The sequence below is a fragment of the Heptranchias perlo genome, chromosome 4, assembly GCF_035084215.1.
Source record: "Heptranchias perlo isolate sHepPer1 chromosome 4, sHepPer1.hap1, whole genome shotgun sequence".
Classification (NCBI taxonomy): Eukaryota; Metazoa; Chordata; class Chondrichthyes; order Hexanchiformes; family Hexanchidae; genus Heptranchias; species Heptranchias perlo.
The window spans coordinates 71,172,767-71,191,515 of NC_090328.1; the positions used below are offsets into that span (position 1 = coordinate 71,172,767).

General features: G+C 44.0%; 1 protein-coding gene across 1 annotated transcript in view; it reads right to left on the reverse strand.

The window, feature by feature from the left end:
* LOC137321012 (guanine nucleotide-binding protein subunit alpha-14) overlaps nucleotides 1–18,749 on the reverse strand; it is a 171,058-nt gene that overhangs the window by 61,349 nt on the left and 90,960 nt on the right. The window contains exon 2 of the mRNA XM_067983114.1: nucleotides 13,336–13,520. Coding sequence (XP_067839215.1) covers nucleotides 13,336–13,520 — 185 coding nt within the window. The remainder of the gene's footprint in view (nucleotides 1–13,335; nucleotides 13,521–18,749) is intronic.

The window sequence follows — 18,749 nt, forward strand, 5'->3', positions numbered from 1 at the left end:
GCAGCTGACAATGGGATAGGAAACAACAGTCGTCTTTTCGGGGAGGCAAACAGCAGGGCAGGAGCCCCCATTCAGGGCAGGAGCCCCACAGCAGGGCTTTCTCAGAAGAGTTGGGGTGGCTCAAGGCAGGCTGGAAGCTGGGTGGGCTTTGCAGAGCACAGCAGGTGGTCTAGTGGTGAGAAACAATGGGGGACCATGGCAGAGTCAGGTGCAGGACTAAAAGCAAAAGAAAAACCATTATTTTTGGGAAGTGAAATAGAGTAGGAGTCTCATGAAAATACATTGGGCTCAATTTTACAGGGAAATTGTGGGTGCGTTGGGGGGCTCCGGAAATCGGGGAAATCCCCTTTGGGATCGGAAGCCTGCTCCAACCCGCTGACTTCCGAGTTCCCCACGGATGCACCCAAAATCAGAAGACCCGCCAGCTTAGAGCCAAATGTACCTCATTGAGGTACTTAAGGCACTTTACTCATGAGAGATTATGTGGATAGAACGATTTTTAAACTTATCTGGGCGGCTTGCCCACCGCTTCTGATTCACATCTGGTGAAACCAGGCATGAAGGGCCGGACCAGGGAATAAGAAACAAAATAAAGTACATCAAAAACCACTGCACAAAGTTAAAACACAAAATCAACCTACCTTTCTACCCTGCTCCGATGTCTCCCTCTCGTATCTCCCCCTCTTCACCTCCCCGATCTCCCCCCGATCTTCCACTCTCCCCCCACCACCACCCCCCCCCCGATCTTCCGTTCCAGCGCCGGATGACATCTTGCCCTCTCTCTTTCTTTCCCCCCCACCTTGCGTTGCAGCTCCTGACGGCAGTCAGCCTGTCAATCAGGCTGGCTGCCGGGCCCGAAATCTGGAGAAGATGTTAATCATCATCAATCACGATGCGATCGCATTGGAAACGATACGTTTTGTTTATGCGGGTTTGCTACGTGCACCTTCGCCCCCCCCCCCCACCCCACAGCCAAACCTCCACCATTTCAAAATTGAGCCCATTATGTCTTTTGAACAATGACAGATTTTTGGGGGGCTAGGTGACAAAAGAATGGCAGTGGGAGGTCTTTTCTTAAAATTCATGGGATGTGGGCAAAGCTGGCAGGGCCTGCATTTATTGCCCATCCCTAGTTGCCTTAAGGTGGTAGTGGGCCTTCTTCTAACTGAGTGGCTTGCGAGCCCACTTTTAAGGGCAATTAAGAGTCAACCACATTGATGTGGGACTGGAGTCACATAGAGGCCAGACCAGGTAATGATGGCAGGTGTCCTTCCGATTACTAGTCCAGCAACAACCTTTACATCACCATACCCTGGAAGGGGAAAAACTTTTTGAAGAGTTTTAAAATCATTCAGAACGAATAGAAAAGTAGAAAATAAAAATATACATTGAAAGAAAATCAAGTTCAAAACCTTACCTGCCTCAAGATGGCATCCAAGCTAGGAGAAACAGTTTAGAGATTTGATTCACAGAGCCACCCAGTGGCCAAATTATAAATGTGGACATAAAAAACTAAAATAGAAAACGTTGACACAAAATGTGATAAAATCATAACCGAACGTACGGTTTTGTAGACAGGAAGTGCACACAGATTTTAGTAAGATATAGAAATCACCTCAACACATCCTCAGGAAATCCTAAAATGCTTCACAACCAATTTGTCACTTTTGAAGCGCAGTCACTGTTGTGTAGGCAAATAGAGCAGCTCATTTGTGCACCGCAAAATCCCAAATACAACAAATGAGATGAGTGACCAATCAATTTTTGTGTGATGTTGGTTGAGGGAAGAACATTGATCAGGACACTGGGAGAGCTCTCTGTTCTTCTTTGAGCTATGGGATCTTTTACCTGAGCAGACAAGTGGGGCCCTTGTATAATGTCTCATTCAAAAGATATCCAACAATGCATCATTCAGTACAGCACTGAAATGTCAGCCTAGATTATGTGTTCAAGTCCTGAATCAGACACAAGAGTGCTATTAAGCCAAGCTGACAAAATACAAAATGTAAACCATTTATGTCCAGTGCCCATGCAGAATCTGCAATTTTTAAGAGAAAGATGGATCACCAATTATTTAAAAACATTCTGGTTATAAACGTACAGCATCTCCTTCCTAATATTATTTTGTACTCTCACCACTCATTTATTAGAAAGGCAACAATTGTGTCCCTGGATACAGATATAAACGCAGAGGATTTGTAAGAATTCAGTTTCCAAATAGAACTAAGAATTTGATTAGATGAAATTGTTTGTCAAATATTGGAAAAAATTGATATCATTTTTAAGTTGTTACAGTAACTATAACAGTTCATATTTACAGGTGGGCAGTCAGATCGTTTTCATTTGTGCGCTGTACTTTTTCAAAATGAGCCCAAGCAGCTGATAAAAAGGACAACACATGGACAATTCCCACCATAACCATTTTGAAAGTGTTCCATTTTTAAAAGGTTCTACCTCAGAGGTTACACCTAAAATTTGTCTGGAAACAATTTTGGTATCATGTTTTGCTGCTGGAGCAGCTTCAATGAAGATGCTGCATACAAATGGGAAAAGTACTCTGCTACCCTGCTCATGTACTCCTCACTGCAGAAAAAAAAACTAGAATTACTTGAACTAATAAATAATTATTCAGTTTATTGAGCTATGCACTTATTAGTGCAATTTTTGTCTTCTTCCACACTATGCACTTTATTCATAGGAAATCTGGAAGCAAACATTGTTACCTAATGTAGATAAGATTATAGTTTGAAACAATAATTATTTGAAGTAGTTTTAACATTCAATAAACAACATAAATGTTTACCAGGATGCAAGTATCCAGTTCATGACATGCAAAGCAACACACATAGCCTACCTGTCATTTCAGTGCTTTTGTTCAATAGTGACCTACAAAAGCATTTCAGAATGTGAAACAATAATATCTGGGTTATTAATTGCTGCAACAGGTCAGCATATTACCCTTTCATCTCTGAGGCCTGGGTTCAAATCCACCCCAGATTGATGGGATGCGAACACCAAAATGCCTACTTTGAGCCTTTAACAGAAGACAACAACTTTGGATCACTGTCATCATTCTTTGGTCAAGATCGCAGATTCCACAGTAGAAGAACAGCCAAAGAAATGGCAATATGCGAGAGGAGTTGCACATTATATGCCATAGTAATGAGAGGAAGACATCTGACATCATGTGATCACTATGCTCAAAACATTTTAAAAGACCATTGCTCCCATGGGTTTATCATTGTGATGTGTCGAATTTATATATAAACAAGGATATATAGAAACAGGGACTATTTTTTCATTCCTATTACTGTGAAACAAAAACAAATTGTAATTTCTTGTCAGAGAAATGCTACTACAGCCCTGAAAGGGTTAACTGACATTTAAGACCTGTACTATCATTTAAAATGTCACTGTAGCAAGATTGCAAACCCTGTATCTGCTAAACCTTCGACCTGGGACCAGGTACAATGAATATTATCCTAATCAGTTACATGGAAACGTTTGTGTATTTTGAACAGTGCAGATCAAACTTGCCTTTTTGTTCCAAAGAGATCACCCTTCCAACTAGTGGACATTGGTGAGGATCATTAAAGCCAGCTTTCATCAATTTTCACCATAAATTCACCGATTTTTTGTTTGAGTTGATGGATCAGCAAAAACCCCAAATTCTCCCTGGCTCTTTGAACTGAAAATCAAGTCCCAAAATGCGTGCACATCGTATTCCTGACATCCTCACATACATACTCTATGCTTCATGTGCTATGCATGACTTGAGCATGAAACATACATGCACAGCACTATGAATGTGATGGACGCACATCTCAGGACCTGATTTTCAGTGCCAAATTCAGAAAATTATCGAGGAGAGTTCAGTGTTTCTGTTACATGTGAATATGTATTAAAAATATATTTAGACAACAACTTTTTCAAGAAACAAATTTGATTATAGATGAATAGATATATAATTTGACATGCTTTGCACTATTAATATACTCAAGCCAAACAACAGCTTGTTAGCGAATTTAACGTAGAAAAACGTCCCAAGGCAGTTCCCAGAGGCGTAATCAGACACAAATGGACACCAAGACAAAGAAGGAGATATTAAGAGGGATGACCAAAACTTGGTCCAAGAGATGGATTTTAAGGAAAGTCTTAAAAGGAAGGGGAGGGGGAGTGGCAGAGGGGTTTAGGGAGGGAATTCCAGAATGTGGAGCATAAACAGCTGAAGGCAGGTCCGCGAACAATGTGGGGGGGGGGGGGGTGTGGATGCATAAGAGGCCAGAGTCAGTGGAACTCAGTTCAGGGGAGGGGGAGGTGGAATTGAAGGGTTAGAGGAGGTTACATAGATAGGGTGGATTGAGGCCATGAAGCGATTTAAACATGAGCATGAGAATTTTAAGTTGAGGGACCAGGAGCCAATGTCATTCAACATTCAAGAGTGATGGTTGAGTGGGATTTGGTGCAGGACAGGATGCAGCCAGCACAGTTTTGGATGAGTTGAAGTTTATGGAGAGTGCAGAATGAGAGGTTGGCCGGTATAGCACTGGAATAGTTGAGTTTGGAGGTGCCAAAGGCACAAATTAAGAGTTTTAGTGGTAGAAGAGCTGAGACTGGGACAGAGGCAGGCATCATTACGAAGATGAAACCAGGCCATATACAAAATATGGGCTTGGAAGTGCAGCTCATTGTCAAATAGGATGCCAAGATTGAAAATAATCTGGTTCAGCCTGACGCAGTGGCCAGTTGGCATCATTGATAAGGATACGGAGTTTGTGAGGGGAGATAAAGACAATGGCCCCAATATTAGAGTGGAGGCAGGATGGCAGCAAGGGGGGGCGGGGGGGGGGAATGTAACCCTCCCAATAAAAAATGTCCATTCTCCATGCGATCACGATTCAATTGGTGCCATTTAACATGGCTTCCGTGTTTGCCGTCCGAAAGCCGTGCAGTGGGTGGACTGCACGCCCACATCACAGGCTGTCAGCTGGAGATGCTCTATTTAAAGGGGCAGTCCTCCAATGGCTTTTCCTGCACCTAACACCCAAACACACATTGTGTGGGTATTACCGCCCCATCAGCTTACTCTCAATCATCAGCAAAGTGATGGAAGGTGTCGTCGACAGTGCTATCAAGCAGCACTTACTCACCAATAACCTGCTCACCGATGCTCAGTTTGGGTTCCGCCAGGACCACAAGGCTCCAGACCTCATTACAGCCTTGGACAAAAGAGCTGAATTCCAGAGGTGAGGTGAGAGTGACTGCCCTTGACATCGAGGCAGCATTTGACCGAGTGTGGCACCAAGGAGCCCAAGTAAAATTGAAGTCAATGGGAATCAGGGGGAAAACTCTGCAGTGGCTGGAGTCATACCTAGCACAAAGGAAGATGGTAGTTGTTGTTGGAGGCCAATCATCTCAGCCCCAGGACATTGCTGCAGGAGTTCCTCAGGGCAGTGTCCTAGGCCCAACCAACTTCAGCTGCTTCATAAATGACCTTCCCTCCATCACAAGGTCAGAAATGGGGATGTTCGCTAATGATTGCACGGTGTTCAGTTCCATTCGCAACCCCTCAGATAATGAAGCAGTCCATGCCAGCATGCAGCAAGACCTGGACAACATCCAGTCTTGCGCTGATAAGTGGCAAGTAACATTCGCGCCAGACAAGTGCCAGGCAATGACCATCTCCAACAAGAGAGTCTAACTACCTCCCCTTGATATTCAATGGTATTACCATCACCGAATCCCCCACCATCATCTTCCCGGGGGTCACCATTGACCAGAAACTTAACTGGACCAGATGCATAAATACTGTGGCTATAAGAGCAGGTCAGAGGCTGGGTATTCTGTGGCGAGTAACACACCTCCTGACTCCCCAAAGCCTTTCCACCATCTACAATGCACAAGTCAGGAGTGTGATGGAATACTCTCCACTTGCCTGGATGAGTGCAGCTCCAACAAACACTCAAGAAGCTGACACCATCCAGGACAAAGCAGCCCGCTTGATTGGCATCCCATCCACCACCCTAAACATTCACTCCCTTCACCACCAGCGCACTGTGGCTGCAGTGTGTACCATCCACAGGATGCACTGCAGCAACTCGCCAAGGCTTCTTTGACAGCACCTCCCAAACCCGCGACCTCTACCACCTAGAAGGACAAGGGCAGCAGGCACATGGGAACACCACCACCTGCACGTTTCCCTCCAAGTCACACACCATCCTGACTTGGAAATATATCGCCGTTCCTTCATCGTCGCTGGGTCAAAATCCTGGAACTCCCTTCCTTATAGCACTGTGGGAGAACCTTCACTACATGGACTGCAGCGTTTCAAGAAGTCGGCTCACCACCACCTTCTCAAGGGCAATTAGGGATGGGCAATAAATGCTGGCCTCGCCAGCGACGCCCACATTCCATGAACGAATGAAAAAAAAAAGTGGAGGCGCACAGGGGAAAGGCTGCTCCACGATGCCTCACTCTAGGTGCTACTGGATGGGGTGAGGAGGAGGAGGGATCTGTTTTACCCAGCGGACGGGAGGAAATGGCTTGCCTCTGCCACCAAGAAGGCCTGGCTCAGGGTGGCAGAGGAGGTCACCAGCAGCAGCAACATCTCCCGCACCTGGATCCAGTGCAGGAAGCGCTTAAATAACCTAACTAGGTCAGCCAAAGTGAGTACACTTCTGCATTCCTTCTTCCACATCACCGCCCCCACACCCCAAATCATTCTGCACTGCCAACACGACTCATTCATATCACTCCTCACACCCACTTAAGGCTCATCCTCAACTTACCTGCACTTCCTCACCTCCCCATTAGTCACCCCACCACTACCAATCCTCATACAATGTCATGGCTGTGTCTCATACACACCCTCTGATGCATCTCTTTCACAGTCAGCCTCACCCAATCCAATGCATTGATCGGTTGGTCATTTCACCATCATTCAGTCACATCTGTACTTTCTCCCCTTATAGGAGAAGAGAGCTCAGAATGCACGGGAGAGGGCAGGACCACAGGGGGAGCACAACATATAAATTCGTCCTCACAGAGGTGGAGCAGGAGGTGCTGGAGCTCAGCTGAACCCTTGAGTGCCTGACTGTCGGGGACGCTGAGACTGGCACCCGACAAATGTCTAGTAACAGAACTTTAACATTCAGCACACACAATATGAATTGATGTTAACATGCCTTGCCATCTTTAGCACCTCAGTTTGCTCATCGCAACATGACACATCTGTGATCATGCTTAATATTGCCTGCTGTTCTCTGACAGGGCCTTCAGCGACCGCTGTGATGGCAGAGGGCGATTCCTTAGAGGACCTGCCGGCCTCTGAGGGCGCACCGCCACATCTTAGCGAGCCATCCACCAGTGCAGATACTCACACCTCAGTGGGTCCTAGTCCTCAGTTAGTTGGGTTGGCACCTGGTGAGTTACCACACACGTGAGCATGAGCAGACACTGGTGGCAGGGGCAGCTGTGGAGAGTCCGCATCGGTGGGAGCACTCCTCTCCAGGCTCTGCTCACATGCGGAACCCTGGGAGCCATCCTTTAAAAGCAGAATGATCAAGGGACAGCAGCACATTTGCGAGGTACTGGAACAGGTGCCACGCACACTCTCCACAATATCGCAGAGGATGGAGGAGTCCAACTCCTGCATGAGTGGAATGGTGGCACAGGTACGGGAGGTAATCTCTGCGATAGTGTCACAGGTAAGTGCAGGAATGTCAGCGAAGGAGAGAAGGCTAGCCTCAATTGAGCTTCAAACACGGCTCACAAATGAGTCCATTCAGGCCCTGACAACAGCCGTTTGGACTCAGGCTGAACATCATTCTGCCGCCTTAAACAGGCAGACAGATATACTAGCACTAGAATTACAAGGCATCACACATGTCCTCCAAACTGTTGTCCAGCAGAGTGGTAGGAGTGGTGTGGGCCTGGTCCAGGCGAGGGATGATGGCGAAAGGGGACATGGAAGTGGAGACGCCACTCAAAGCGCTCCCACGTCTCACCCGTTGCCTCCCTCTCAACCAGTACCCACAATGCTGCCTCCTCTCCAGGTGGCCGAGTCTGCCCCTGCACTGGTGCAGGTGGACCAGTTTTTTCAGGGGCCCTCGCAGGCTCCAAAACCCAGAGGGTGTAGGCCCAAAGCATCTAAGCAGTCAGGACATGAACATGAGCAACCTGCCAGTACATCTGCTGCAGCCACAGGGGATGCACTACTTAGAAGTAGTCATAAGAAAAAGGCAAAGGTTTTGTGATCACGAATGGTATGCACAAGGGTGTTTGACAGACTATCGTATTTTTCATTTATATTAGTTTTTGTTAAAGTGACATTAAATTTTATGATCGTCACCTCTGCTGCTATGTCTTGCCCATTCTTGACTGGCTTTTGTGATCGGGCCCTTTCATGAGGTTCACCATGAACGGTGACACTTGATGCCACTCATTGGGTCACTTTACAGTGATTGTATGTGTAGTTGCAGGACTGTTTTGTGCAGGGAGGGGTGGGTAGCCTGGTGTGGGCGCTGCTCTTTCAGGGTTTTTTTGTCCAGGTGGTGTGAGGACTGGACTGTTCACACTTTCTGATGTTAGGAGAACCATTCACATATCAGTGACTCACTGGCCTCACGAGCAGCCAGGTGAGCCACCACTATGCCCAAGGGTTCCTCCTCCTCCATGTGGGTGGCAGATGTGGATGGGGCCTCCTCAAGTGGCACCCCTCTCTGTTGTTGCCCTTTGTGCTCATGTAGGTGTCTGTGGTGCAGCACTGTGTTGTGGAGCTCCAAGTGGCGGAGGTGGACGCCGTGCCTGGCGAGGCAGGTGATGTTGCTCGTCCTCGGATGTAGTGGTGAATGCAGCCATGGCGCCTCCCATCCCAACAGTGAGAGTTTGAGGGGGTCCGCAAAGTAGTTAAAGGTGTGTGAACAGAAAAATTTTGAGTGGAAACTAAGGATTTTCAGTGAAAACACAAAGATCTCGCAGCCAAAACTTTGTCCAAAAGAATTGAGTGCCCTGCTGCAATAAATGATCTTTTCTCCCCATCTGTCAAATAAACATTTGAATGTTCCACTGGCTGCTGGCTGAAACACGTCTGTTGCAACAGGGAGTGTTTCCCACAGCACAGGAAACACGCTGAGGATGCTTCAAAATCGCACCCCTGCCTCAATGTGGAGAAAATTAAGTAGTTCAACTACATAAACTAGCTAAACAACTGTGTCAAGTATCATCCTGCTGGCTTTAATTACCGGTGGGCTTCCGCATTCAGGAGGCGCGCGCGCACCCAGACGCGTCAGTGGGGAACCCGGAAATCTGCGGGTTGAAGCCAGGCTCCGAACCCGAACGGGATTTCCCCAATTTTTGGAGCCCTCCCTGCCCCCGCAATTGCCTGGGAAAATTGAGCCCAATGACTTAACTTCCCGTTGTTTAGCTGAAGGAAATTGCAGCTCACCAAGATTGGATGTCAGACAAGTAGTCTGGCAGCAGAGGCAGTGAAAGGGTTGAGAGATGATGTGGAGAGATGAGGTGAAGAGAGGTAGGGCTAGGTGTCACCAGCCTACATGTGGAAGCTGACCCCATGTCTGTGGTTGATGTCACCAAGAGACAGCATATAGGTGATCAATCCAACTTTTAGAGGGAAGGGGAAAAGAGAACAGAAGGAGGATTTGAAGAAATAAAATACAAAGTTACTAAGGTGCAAATCCAGTATTTCTTTGCAGGAACAGACGTAATAGCTAATATTCAATCAAAAATTGCTATACAATTGTGTAGTTATTTGACGCTGGTGCTATGAAAGGCCCAAGACAAAATGCTGCCGAAGAGGTTCAAATTTGAGTTACATTAAGTAGATATTTGCATCACAATTTAAGATGCAACAGGAGAAGCTGCATTCATTTTCATTTCTAGCATTACAAATGTAGGGCTCATACTATCATACATAAGCAAATAAAGGACAAATCATCTCATTGCTGTTTGTAGAACTTTTCTAGGACAGAATGACTACAGTCTTTGCCCACATAAAAGTCACTGTACTCCAAAAGTAATTCAGTGTGTGTGAAACACAGACATTTTGATGAGAAGTCACCATATAAATATTACTATATAAACTCTGAGGTGGGGAACAGGCAGAGAAGCCTTTGTTGGTCAATTTCTTACAGAAAATATAACCACAGAGTTATCCATGCAGAAGAAGCAGAGGAGATAGTGTAGAGCCCCTCCCACCCCACAATAAAGTTTCAAAATCTCAGGAAAATATCAATTTGTAAATGAAATGTCCAAACCACAGGCCAAAATCTAACATGCTTCTTAATCTTATCCATCCCGTGAAGTTCCATCTTCCATCTGCAGAGCAGAAACAGCTGACCCCCCCCCCCACCACCCACCATGAGGTTGTGGGAATTGTAAATATTTCAGAAGTGCCGCCAGCTTTCTCAGCAAAAACCCAATGAATTGGCATAAGCCTCCTGCTTTCAGCAACACTGCTCTCCTCCCTCAGTCTGGACCTGCAGCATTGTGGATTCCTGAGCCAGGTTCAGGTTGAAGGAGAACAGTAACACTGCTGGGAGTCAGAGGCACATATTAATCCAGTGCATTCCTGCTGAGATAACTAACAGTGTGATCTGTGATGTTTAAAATTCTCACAATCCCACCAGGTCAGCTGTTTCTGCCAGCAGTTCTTCCCAGAGGTGAGCACTTTCTATTAATAGAACTCAACTCACCAAACTGTGGCTCACTTCTGGGATTGAGAGCAGGAGGGCTGATAGTCTACCTTGCAGCAGTTGACAGATTATATGCTCCTAAAAGCTGAGCATGAGGGTGCCAGCACATTGACTTGCCTCGCACAGAAGGCCACCAACCAGAGTCTCCTAGATTCTATCCCCCAGCACATATCTGTGTCTCCAGTATCCCTTCCTCCCAGATCCTAAATGCTGTGGCCAAGGATGCTGACTCTAATCTGCCCACCCAAGAGCCTTGGTGTTGCTACCTCTCCCCACCCATAGTTGCAGAAATAAACAGGTAAGAGAGGTACGAAGAGTAAGAAAGGGAATAAGAAAATAGAAAAGTTAAAAGAGCTGGGGGTACAGCAATGAAGAGAGAGACACGTATACACGAAGGGAGAGAGACAGTGTAGTGAGGGGGAAACAAGTGGAGAGAGACTGAATTGGTAGAGTTGGTCACATACAGAAGTGAAGAATGAGAGAGAGAGACTGGAGTGAAACAAGAATGGGCATGAGCATAAAGTGGAGAAGAGAGAGACTAAACTAAAGGGAGCAAGATTGAGAACACTAAAGTGAAAAGAAAGACTTTAGTGAAGGAGAGAGTGAGAAGTGAAGTGAGAGAAGGGAGAAATACCCTGAAGTGAATGGTCAGAGAGAAAAATGGAGGTGAAGGATTAGTGAGACAAGGAGAGAGATATACTGATGTGGGATGAGACAGGGAGAGAAACACACACAAGTGAAGGAAGCAAGAAGAATGAGATTGAAGTAAAAGGGTGGGAGAGAAATGAGAAAGAGACTGACAAATGAACAAGTGAAGAGAGATTTTTTAAAAATTCGTTCATGGGATGTGGGCGTCGCTGGCAAGGTCAGCATTTATTGCCCATCCCTAATAATTGGAGCAGGGAGGATAGACACTGAAGTTATTGAGGAGAGAAAGAAAAACTGAGGAAGAGAGAGGGGGTGGAAGAGAGAGAGAGAGAGAGAGAGAGAGAGGAGAGAAGCAGAGGAAGTATAAATAGTGCGGTCAAAGAATTCCAGGAAATTCAAATACATAGCATTTCGTCATGATTCTGCCCAACTCAATGCAATGTAATCATACACTGCTCACTCACCAGCTGTATCATAAGTATCTGGCCCAGAGATCAGGAAGGTTGAACACCTCTGCAATAGACTATTTTTAAACTGACAATTTAGTTGCAGTCCCTAAAATATCTCAGACAAGAGGCACGAGTTCCCACCTCTAGTGTACAGAGGCAGCAACCCATGTCAGTAGCACTGGGAGCAGCTTAAAGGAGGGGTGGAACCTGTCCAGTGCACTAGCTACCAGACTCAGGGACAGGGATGCAGACTGAGCCCTGTTGCACTGATTATGTTAGGAAATGCTGACACACCGACCGGGCCATCAAAACACTAACTACCAGCGTGAAACATTGACTGTTGGCATGTATGTGAGTTCTGTGAAATTAATGAGTTTCTCAGATATGGGAGCAATGAAGCAGATTTAGTTTTTTTGGGTGAAGAGGTGGAAGAATGACAAAAAAGTAGTAAGTTGATTAGTTGTAAAAAATATATTTTGGAAGTATTTTTGTAAATAAAGGTGCAGTCAACAAGTAACCTCTTCCTTCTCCCCCAACCAATGAATGAACTAACTAAATAGTACAAAAAATGGTGGCCAGATGATCATTTTTTTTAAAAACTGCGTCCATCTTAGCAAATCCGCCAAGTTTACTTTGGGGTTGCCAGCAGCCATCAGGAACCTGCAAGCCTGGAGCCAGTATCACTCGCATGGCTCTTGCTCAATATAAATGCAGTTTTTTGTAAGTCTCTGTCATCATAGCATCTTATGTTTAGTCCAGTCTTCTATGAAACACTACTGTGAAACCACAAAAGCTCTTTTGGCACTATAGTTATGTAAAAGGCACTTCTGCTAAATTCATCTCTGTGGTGTCCAAATCATACAGACACACAACTTGAGTATTCTTAGAAATAAGCCATCTTCTGCTAGGTTATCTTCTCTCACACATTCCTTCGAGGAAGAAGTTATATATTTGATTCTTATCATTATATAGGCTAGAACGATATCAGTGTCACAAATTTCAGGTCTGTTCTGGGATTTTCTCTCTGACTCAGTCACTGGACTCTCACGTAAGAGGATCTCACATCCCTTATGATCTGGTATTCACCAGTTTTTCATTTATTTGTTGCTTTTGATTTGTATCTAGCTTATCAGTAAGCTTGAAGATCTCTGGTTTCCTGTCCTCAAAGTATCCTTCCAATCTTTCTCTCAGCTCTCCCCAACAGTATGGTATTGATGAAGGTAGTTGGGGATTATGCTGTTTTTTAATAATAGGGGTATCAACAAAGTGTGAAAGGCAAAGTACTACAGGAAATAAATGTGACACAGGGAATTACATTTTATACCCAAGTCTTGTGATATATATTTTATAAATTTGCATTGACCTTTAATAGCCTGACCTCACTGAATTCGCAAATAGAAAAATTATTTCAATAACTGGTCACCTGACTGGAAACTCTGCTCACAACAGGAGAAGGGGTCCTACATAATAAGCTGGTTGTGAAAATGTTTGATACATTTGCACACAATACAAAAATCTTTTCTTACCATGTTTTGCTCATTCTTATATTGCACCCGGAGTGTGTCCATGGCTCTGATCATTGCTTGCATTGCAGTAAATATGTTCTGGTAGACGAGCTTTGTGAAATTTTTCCTGTCTTCATCAGAGTAGCCATCTCCATGGATGATTCTCATCTGCTTAATGAATGTGCTCTTGCCACTTTCACCAGTACCTAAATTCAAACAAAGAACATAGCATAAGGTCATAGAGCTATCAAGCCTATCCCCCTTTGACTGATCTCAAACCCACAGCACAAAACTGTGTGAAACAATTGCCAATCTCACTCAGAGAGATTGTTATGCAGCCATACTATACGTGCCAAGTGCTTTAGTACTAACAATGTGAGCCAAAAGTGGACAAAAGCAATTCGTTCTCAAGCGCTAATGTCTTTCACGCAGTTAAGCACAACATTTTTCAAAATATACATCAATAAAAAAATGTTGTTCAAAAGCAACTCTCAAGATCGCAAACTTTTAGCACATGAAAAAAGGTCTTAAGCAACATTATTGAGTTCATGTGTTAACCTTGTGGACTGTAACCATTTGAACCACAAGGTGAGATTATTGTCTGGTATTTAGTGCCATAAAAAATAATTTTTGAAGTGCATATGCTGTGTAGTGGGAATCAGTCACCATATGCCTGATGTTGTTTATTGATAATATATCTGTAGTCTACCACCAGGAAACCGTTTAATTTACTCATGTGTATCAATATGTGATGTACTATACATGACATTATAATTAACAAGTTACAGTACAGTGGAGATAAAATGTACATAATCTAAATTGTAAGTTACTATTCAAAATACTATTTGCAGCCAAATTACACAGTGGGCACTGCCAGCTGACATTAGAGGGAGGCAACATGCATACGCAAACAAGAAACAGGTGCACTAAAACAAACATTGCACTGCAAAAAAAGTGACCATATCTAGTTCAGTCTGCTAATTTCAATTATTGTTCGATCATTGTCCTAACATTTTTTTTTTGCTTTTCCTAATTTCACACCATCTTCTGGCATCTATCAACATCCCAATATTCATTTCTCTATTTTAGCTTATCAATACCAGTTTGCAACACTAAGTGATGCCCTATATAAATTTCCCCATTGCTGTCCCACAATTCCCCCCCACCCCACGCCGCATATAGAGGCATGCACATAAGGTAGAATTAAGTTTCTTTCTTCTCAACTGCTGTCAACCAAACATGAATTTTAAATGTTTCTTCAAGCTGAGTTAAAAATTACCCCTCTCCAGCACTCATGGCCATAGTCCACATTGTCGTCGCAAAAACTGTGGATTCTTCCTACCCAATAAAGTTTACATCTCCTACTTTCCTCTCCAAAGTTCTTGTACTTTTTGTTGTCTCCTAAATCGAGCCCACCTTTGCTGCAACTCTGTTTAAATCTCTCCAATTAGGTTTCCATCCTTGCTGCAGCACTGAAACAGCCCAAATCAATGTCACAAATGGCATCCTGTGACCGTGACCATGGTGCATTATTCCCCCTCATCCTCTCTGCAGTCTTTGACAATGAACCACACCATTGTCCTCAAATGACTTTCCTCGATTGTTCAGTACAGTGGGTTTACCTTTGCTTGGTTCTACAATAACTCGATCCAATCATAGCCAGAGCATCCCCTAACAAAAGCTTCTCCCCACCCTTGCACTTTTACCAATGGAGTCCCCCAAGGATCTATTCTTGGCCCCTTCATCTTCCTTACATACATGTTGTCCCTTAACAATAACATCTGTAGACTTGGGGTCAGCTTCCACGCGTATGCTAATGAATGGGAGGACCCTAGGCAAGACAGAGGGTCAGAGGGATCTTGGTGTGCAAGTTCACAGATCCCTGAAGGCGGCGGAACAGGTAGATAAGGTGGTAAAGAAGGCATATGGGATACTTGCCTTTATTAGCCGAGGCATAGAATATAAGAGCAAGGAGGTTATGATGGAGCTGTATAAAACACTGGTTAGGCCACAGCTGGAGTACTGTGTGCAGTTCTGGTCGCCACACTACAGGAAGGATGTGATCGCTTTGGAGAGGGTGCAGAGGAGATTCACCAGGATGTTACCAGGGCTGGAGCGCTTCAGCTATGAAGAGAGACTGGGAAGATTGGGTTTGTTTTCCTTGGAGCAGAGGAGGTTGAGGGGGGACATGATTGAGGTGTACAAAATTATGAGGGGCACAGATAGGATGGATACTAAGGAGCTTTTTCCCTTCGTTGAGGGTTCTATAACAAGGGGACATAGATTCAAGGTAAAAGGTGGGAGGTTTAGAGGGGATTTGAGAAAGAACTTTTTCACCCAGAGGGTGGTTGGAGTCTGGAACTCACTGCCTGAAAGGGTTGTGGAGGCAGGAACCCTCACAACATTCAAGAAGCATTTGGATGAGCACTTGAAATGCCATAGCATACAAGGCTATGGACCAAATGCTGGAATATGGGATTAGAGTAGACAGGGCTGATGGCCGGCGCGTACACGATGGGCCGAAGGGCCTCTATCAGTGCTGTATAACTCTATGACTCTATGACTCTATGACACCCAGTTCGATTGATCCACCACTTTTCTTGATCCTTCACTGCATCTGTGCTGCCCGACTGCTTATCCAACATCCAGTCATGGAAGTGCCCCAATTTCCTCCAGTCAAGCATTGGGAAAACTGAAACCATTGTCTTTGGCCCTGCCGCAAATTCTGTACACTCGCCACCCACTCTACTGATATTGTTTCAGTTTAAACCAGAATGTTTGCAACCTCAGCATACTATTCAACCCTGAGCTGAGCTTCCAAATCTATATAATCTCCATCAAAAGACCACCTACTTCCAACTCCATAACATAGCTTGCCTCCACCCATCTGCCTCATCCATGCCTTTGTTACCTCCAGACTCAACTATTCCAATGCTATCCTGGCCGGCCTCCCATTCTCCACCCTCCAAAATTCCGCTGCCCATATCTTATCGTGCATCAAGACCGACTCATCCATCATCACTGTCCTTGTTGACCTACATTAGCTCCCAATCCCCCACCACCTCCAATTTAAAATTCTCATCCTTGTGTTTAAATCCCTCTTTGCCCCCTCTTTATCTCTGTAACCTCCTCCAGCCTACAATCGTCCCAAACTCTCCAGTCCTCTGACTCTGGCCTTTTGGGCATCTCCCCTCCCTTCACCCTACTATTGGCTTCAGCCATCTAGGCCCCATGCTCTGGAATTCTCTCCCTGAACCCCTTTGCCTCTCCATCTCCCTCCCTTAAAATCCACATCTTTGACTAAGCTTTCGGTCTCTCCTCCTTTTTATTGGTGCCCATTTTTGTCTGATTACGCCTCAATGATGCACCTTGGGACATTTTTCTATGGTCAAGGCACTATATAAATGCAAGTTGTTGCTTTGCTATTATATTCTTTTTTCAAGGTTATCACTGAAGATTAGACTACATTTATTCCAAAATTCAAACTGTGCCAAACTTAACAAAATACACCAGAGTTTAATTATAGTTAAAATGATAAGAGGCAACATCAATCTGCATCCACTTATAATTCAGCTACAAGTATAGCTTGAATTTTTCCCATCTCAGCCATCCCACCATGGGGAAAAAAAACAGAAACCAATCACTGACAGGTACGGGGAACAACTTCTGATGAGCTACCTGCATTGCTCATGTCCTTCCAGCAACAAGCTTTAGACAAATATTGGCAAAAGCCTGGGAGCAGGTCACCTGGCTGCCTACACTCATGGCTACAGATAGGGGAGCAAACACCTTCAAGAAACAAAATTCAAATAATTCACAATGGTATTCCTCTTTAAATCACATAATAATAGGGCTGACAACTTATAACAAAGCAATCTCCATTAAAATGAATGAAGAGTTTCATATTATAGTCTCTTTGTATGAACATGATTTAGACTGCCAGTTACAATATATGTAAAGAAAACAGACCACCGCTTGAGAAACAAAATGCTTAATTTTTGAGATTAAGGCCTTCTCTCTCAAGAAATGTGCTTTCAATTGTCTTGCACGGTCATATCACTGGGCATTTTGACAAATTTCCTGACCTAACTTGTACCAAACATCTAACATGCAATTAGTTCAGTTAGTAGGTCCCTCTCCCAAGAGTCAGAAGGTTGTAGGTTCAAGTTCCACTCCAGGACTTCAGCACATAATTTAGGCTGCCCCTTGAATGCAGTATTGAGGGAGTGCTGTATTGTCAGAGGTGCTGTTCCTTAGATGAGACATTAAACACAAGTCCTGTCTGCCTGTTGCAGTCATTCAGGTGGACGTTAAAGGTTCCATGGAGTTCTCTCCAAATTCTCATCAACATTCCCCTTTCAATCAGCACCAATAAAAGTTTAATTGGTCATTCATCTTATTGTTGTTTCTGGGATCTTCCTATGCACAAAATGGCTGGCACTTTTATCCAAATAAGAAAAAGAGAGAGAAACAAAAACTAATCCCTGCACTTCAAGGTTGTCCTTTGTATGTGAAGCACTTTATGAAATGTAAATGCAAGTCTTTTTTTATATATTGCAAATAAGTCTGCCTCCTTTTTTAAAAATGAGAAAACGCACAACTTTAGACTCTTCCTAATTAAGCAGTTGATAACAATTAATGTGTTACAAACATGACAAATGTGTGACTGGAATAACAGTGACAAAGAAATCCTGGAAAATCAGTGGGGGTGAATTGGGCAAACCTGCTCATACCAGCTGACTGCCTTGAAAGTAACCTCCTTTCAGCCCTTCTGATTTATCAATTAGATAAAACAGTTACACATTGTTTTTTTTATTGCCCATCGTGTAAAATTTCATGTTTAAGTTTTGCACCCTTAAGAATCTAAGTTTCAATTTCAAAAGTGAAACACAACATTTTTAAAACACCCAAATATCGTATCAACATTGATAATACCAGAGAAATTAAAGAACAACAGATGACTATTAGGCCTATAGGGCCTATGGTGGTGCTGGTTCTTCAACTGCAGCCTCCGTTCCTAATCCCATTTCCTTGCTCCTTCTCAGTGTATTTTTACATTATTTTAAAATACTTGAATATATTCAGCTTTAATATTATAGTCCTTTTTCTCAATACCTTACCTTTGTTGTATGAATATACTGGTGCAAGTCTGGCTGAACAGATCATCTCAACCTAATTTAAGCAACAACTTCTATTCATTCCTTCAGTATAAAAAAATTCATATTCATATTGGCAACAACACATGACTATTCGGTGGGTCTTCCCAGCCATTTTAGCTTGGTGCAAAAGCAGCCTACATCAATAGTCTGACAACTTGTCGATTATGTTTCCTTCCCAAATTGCATTAAAGCACAAGTGCTACATCACCAGTGAAAAGCTACAGGTTTTGTGACAGAATAACTTAGATTTCTATTGTGCTTCATCATATTTTTGGG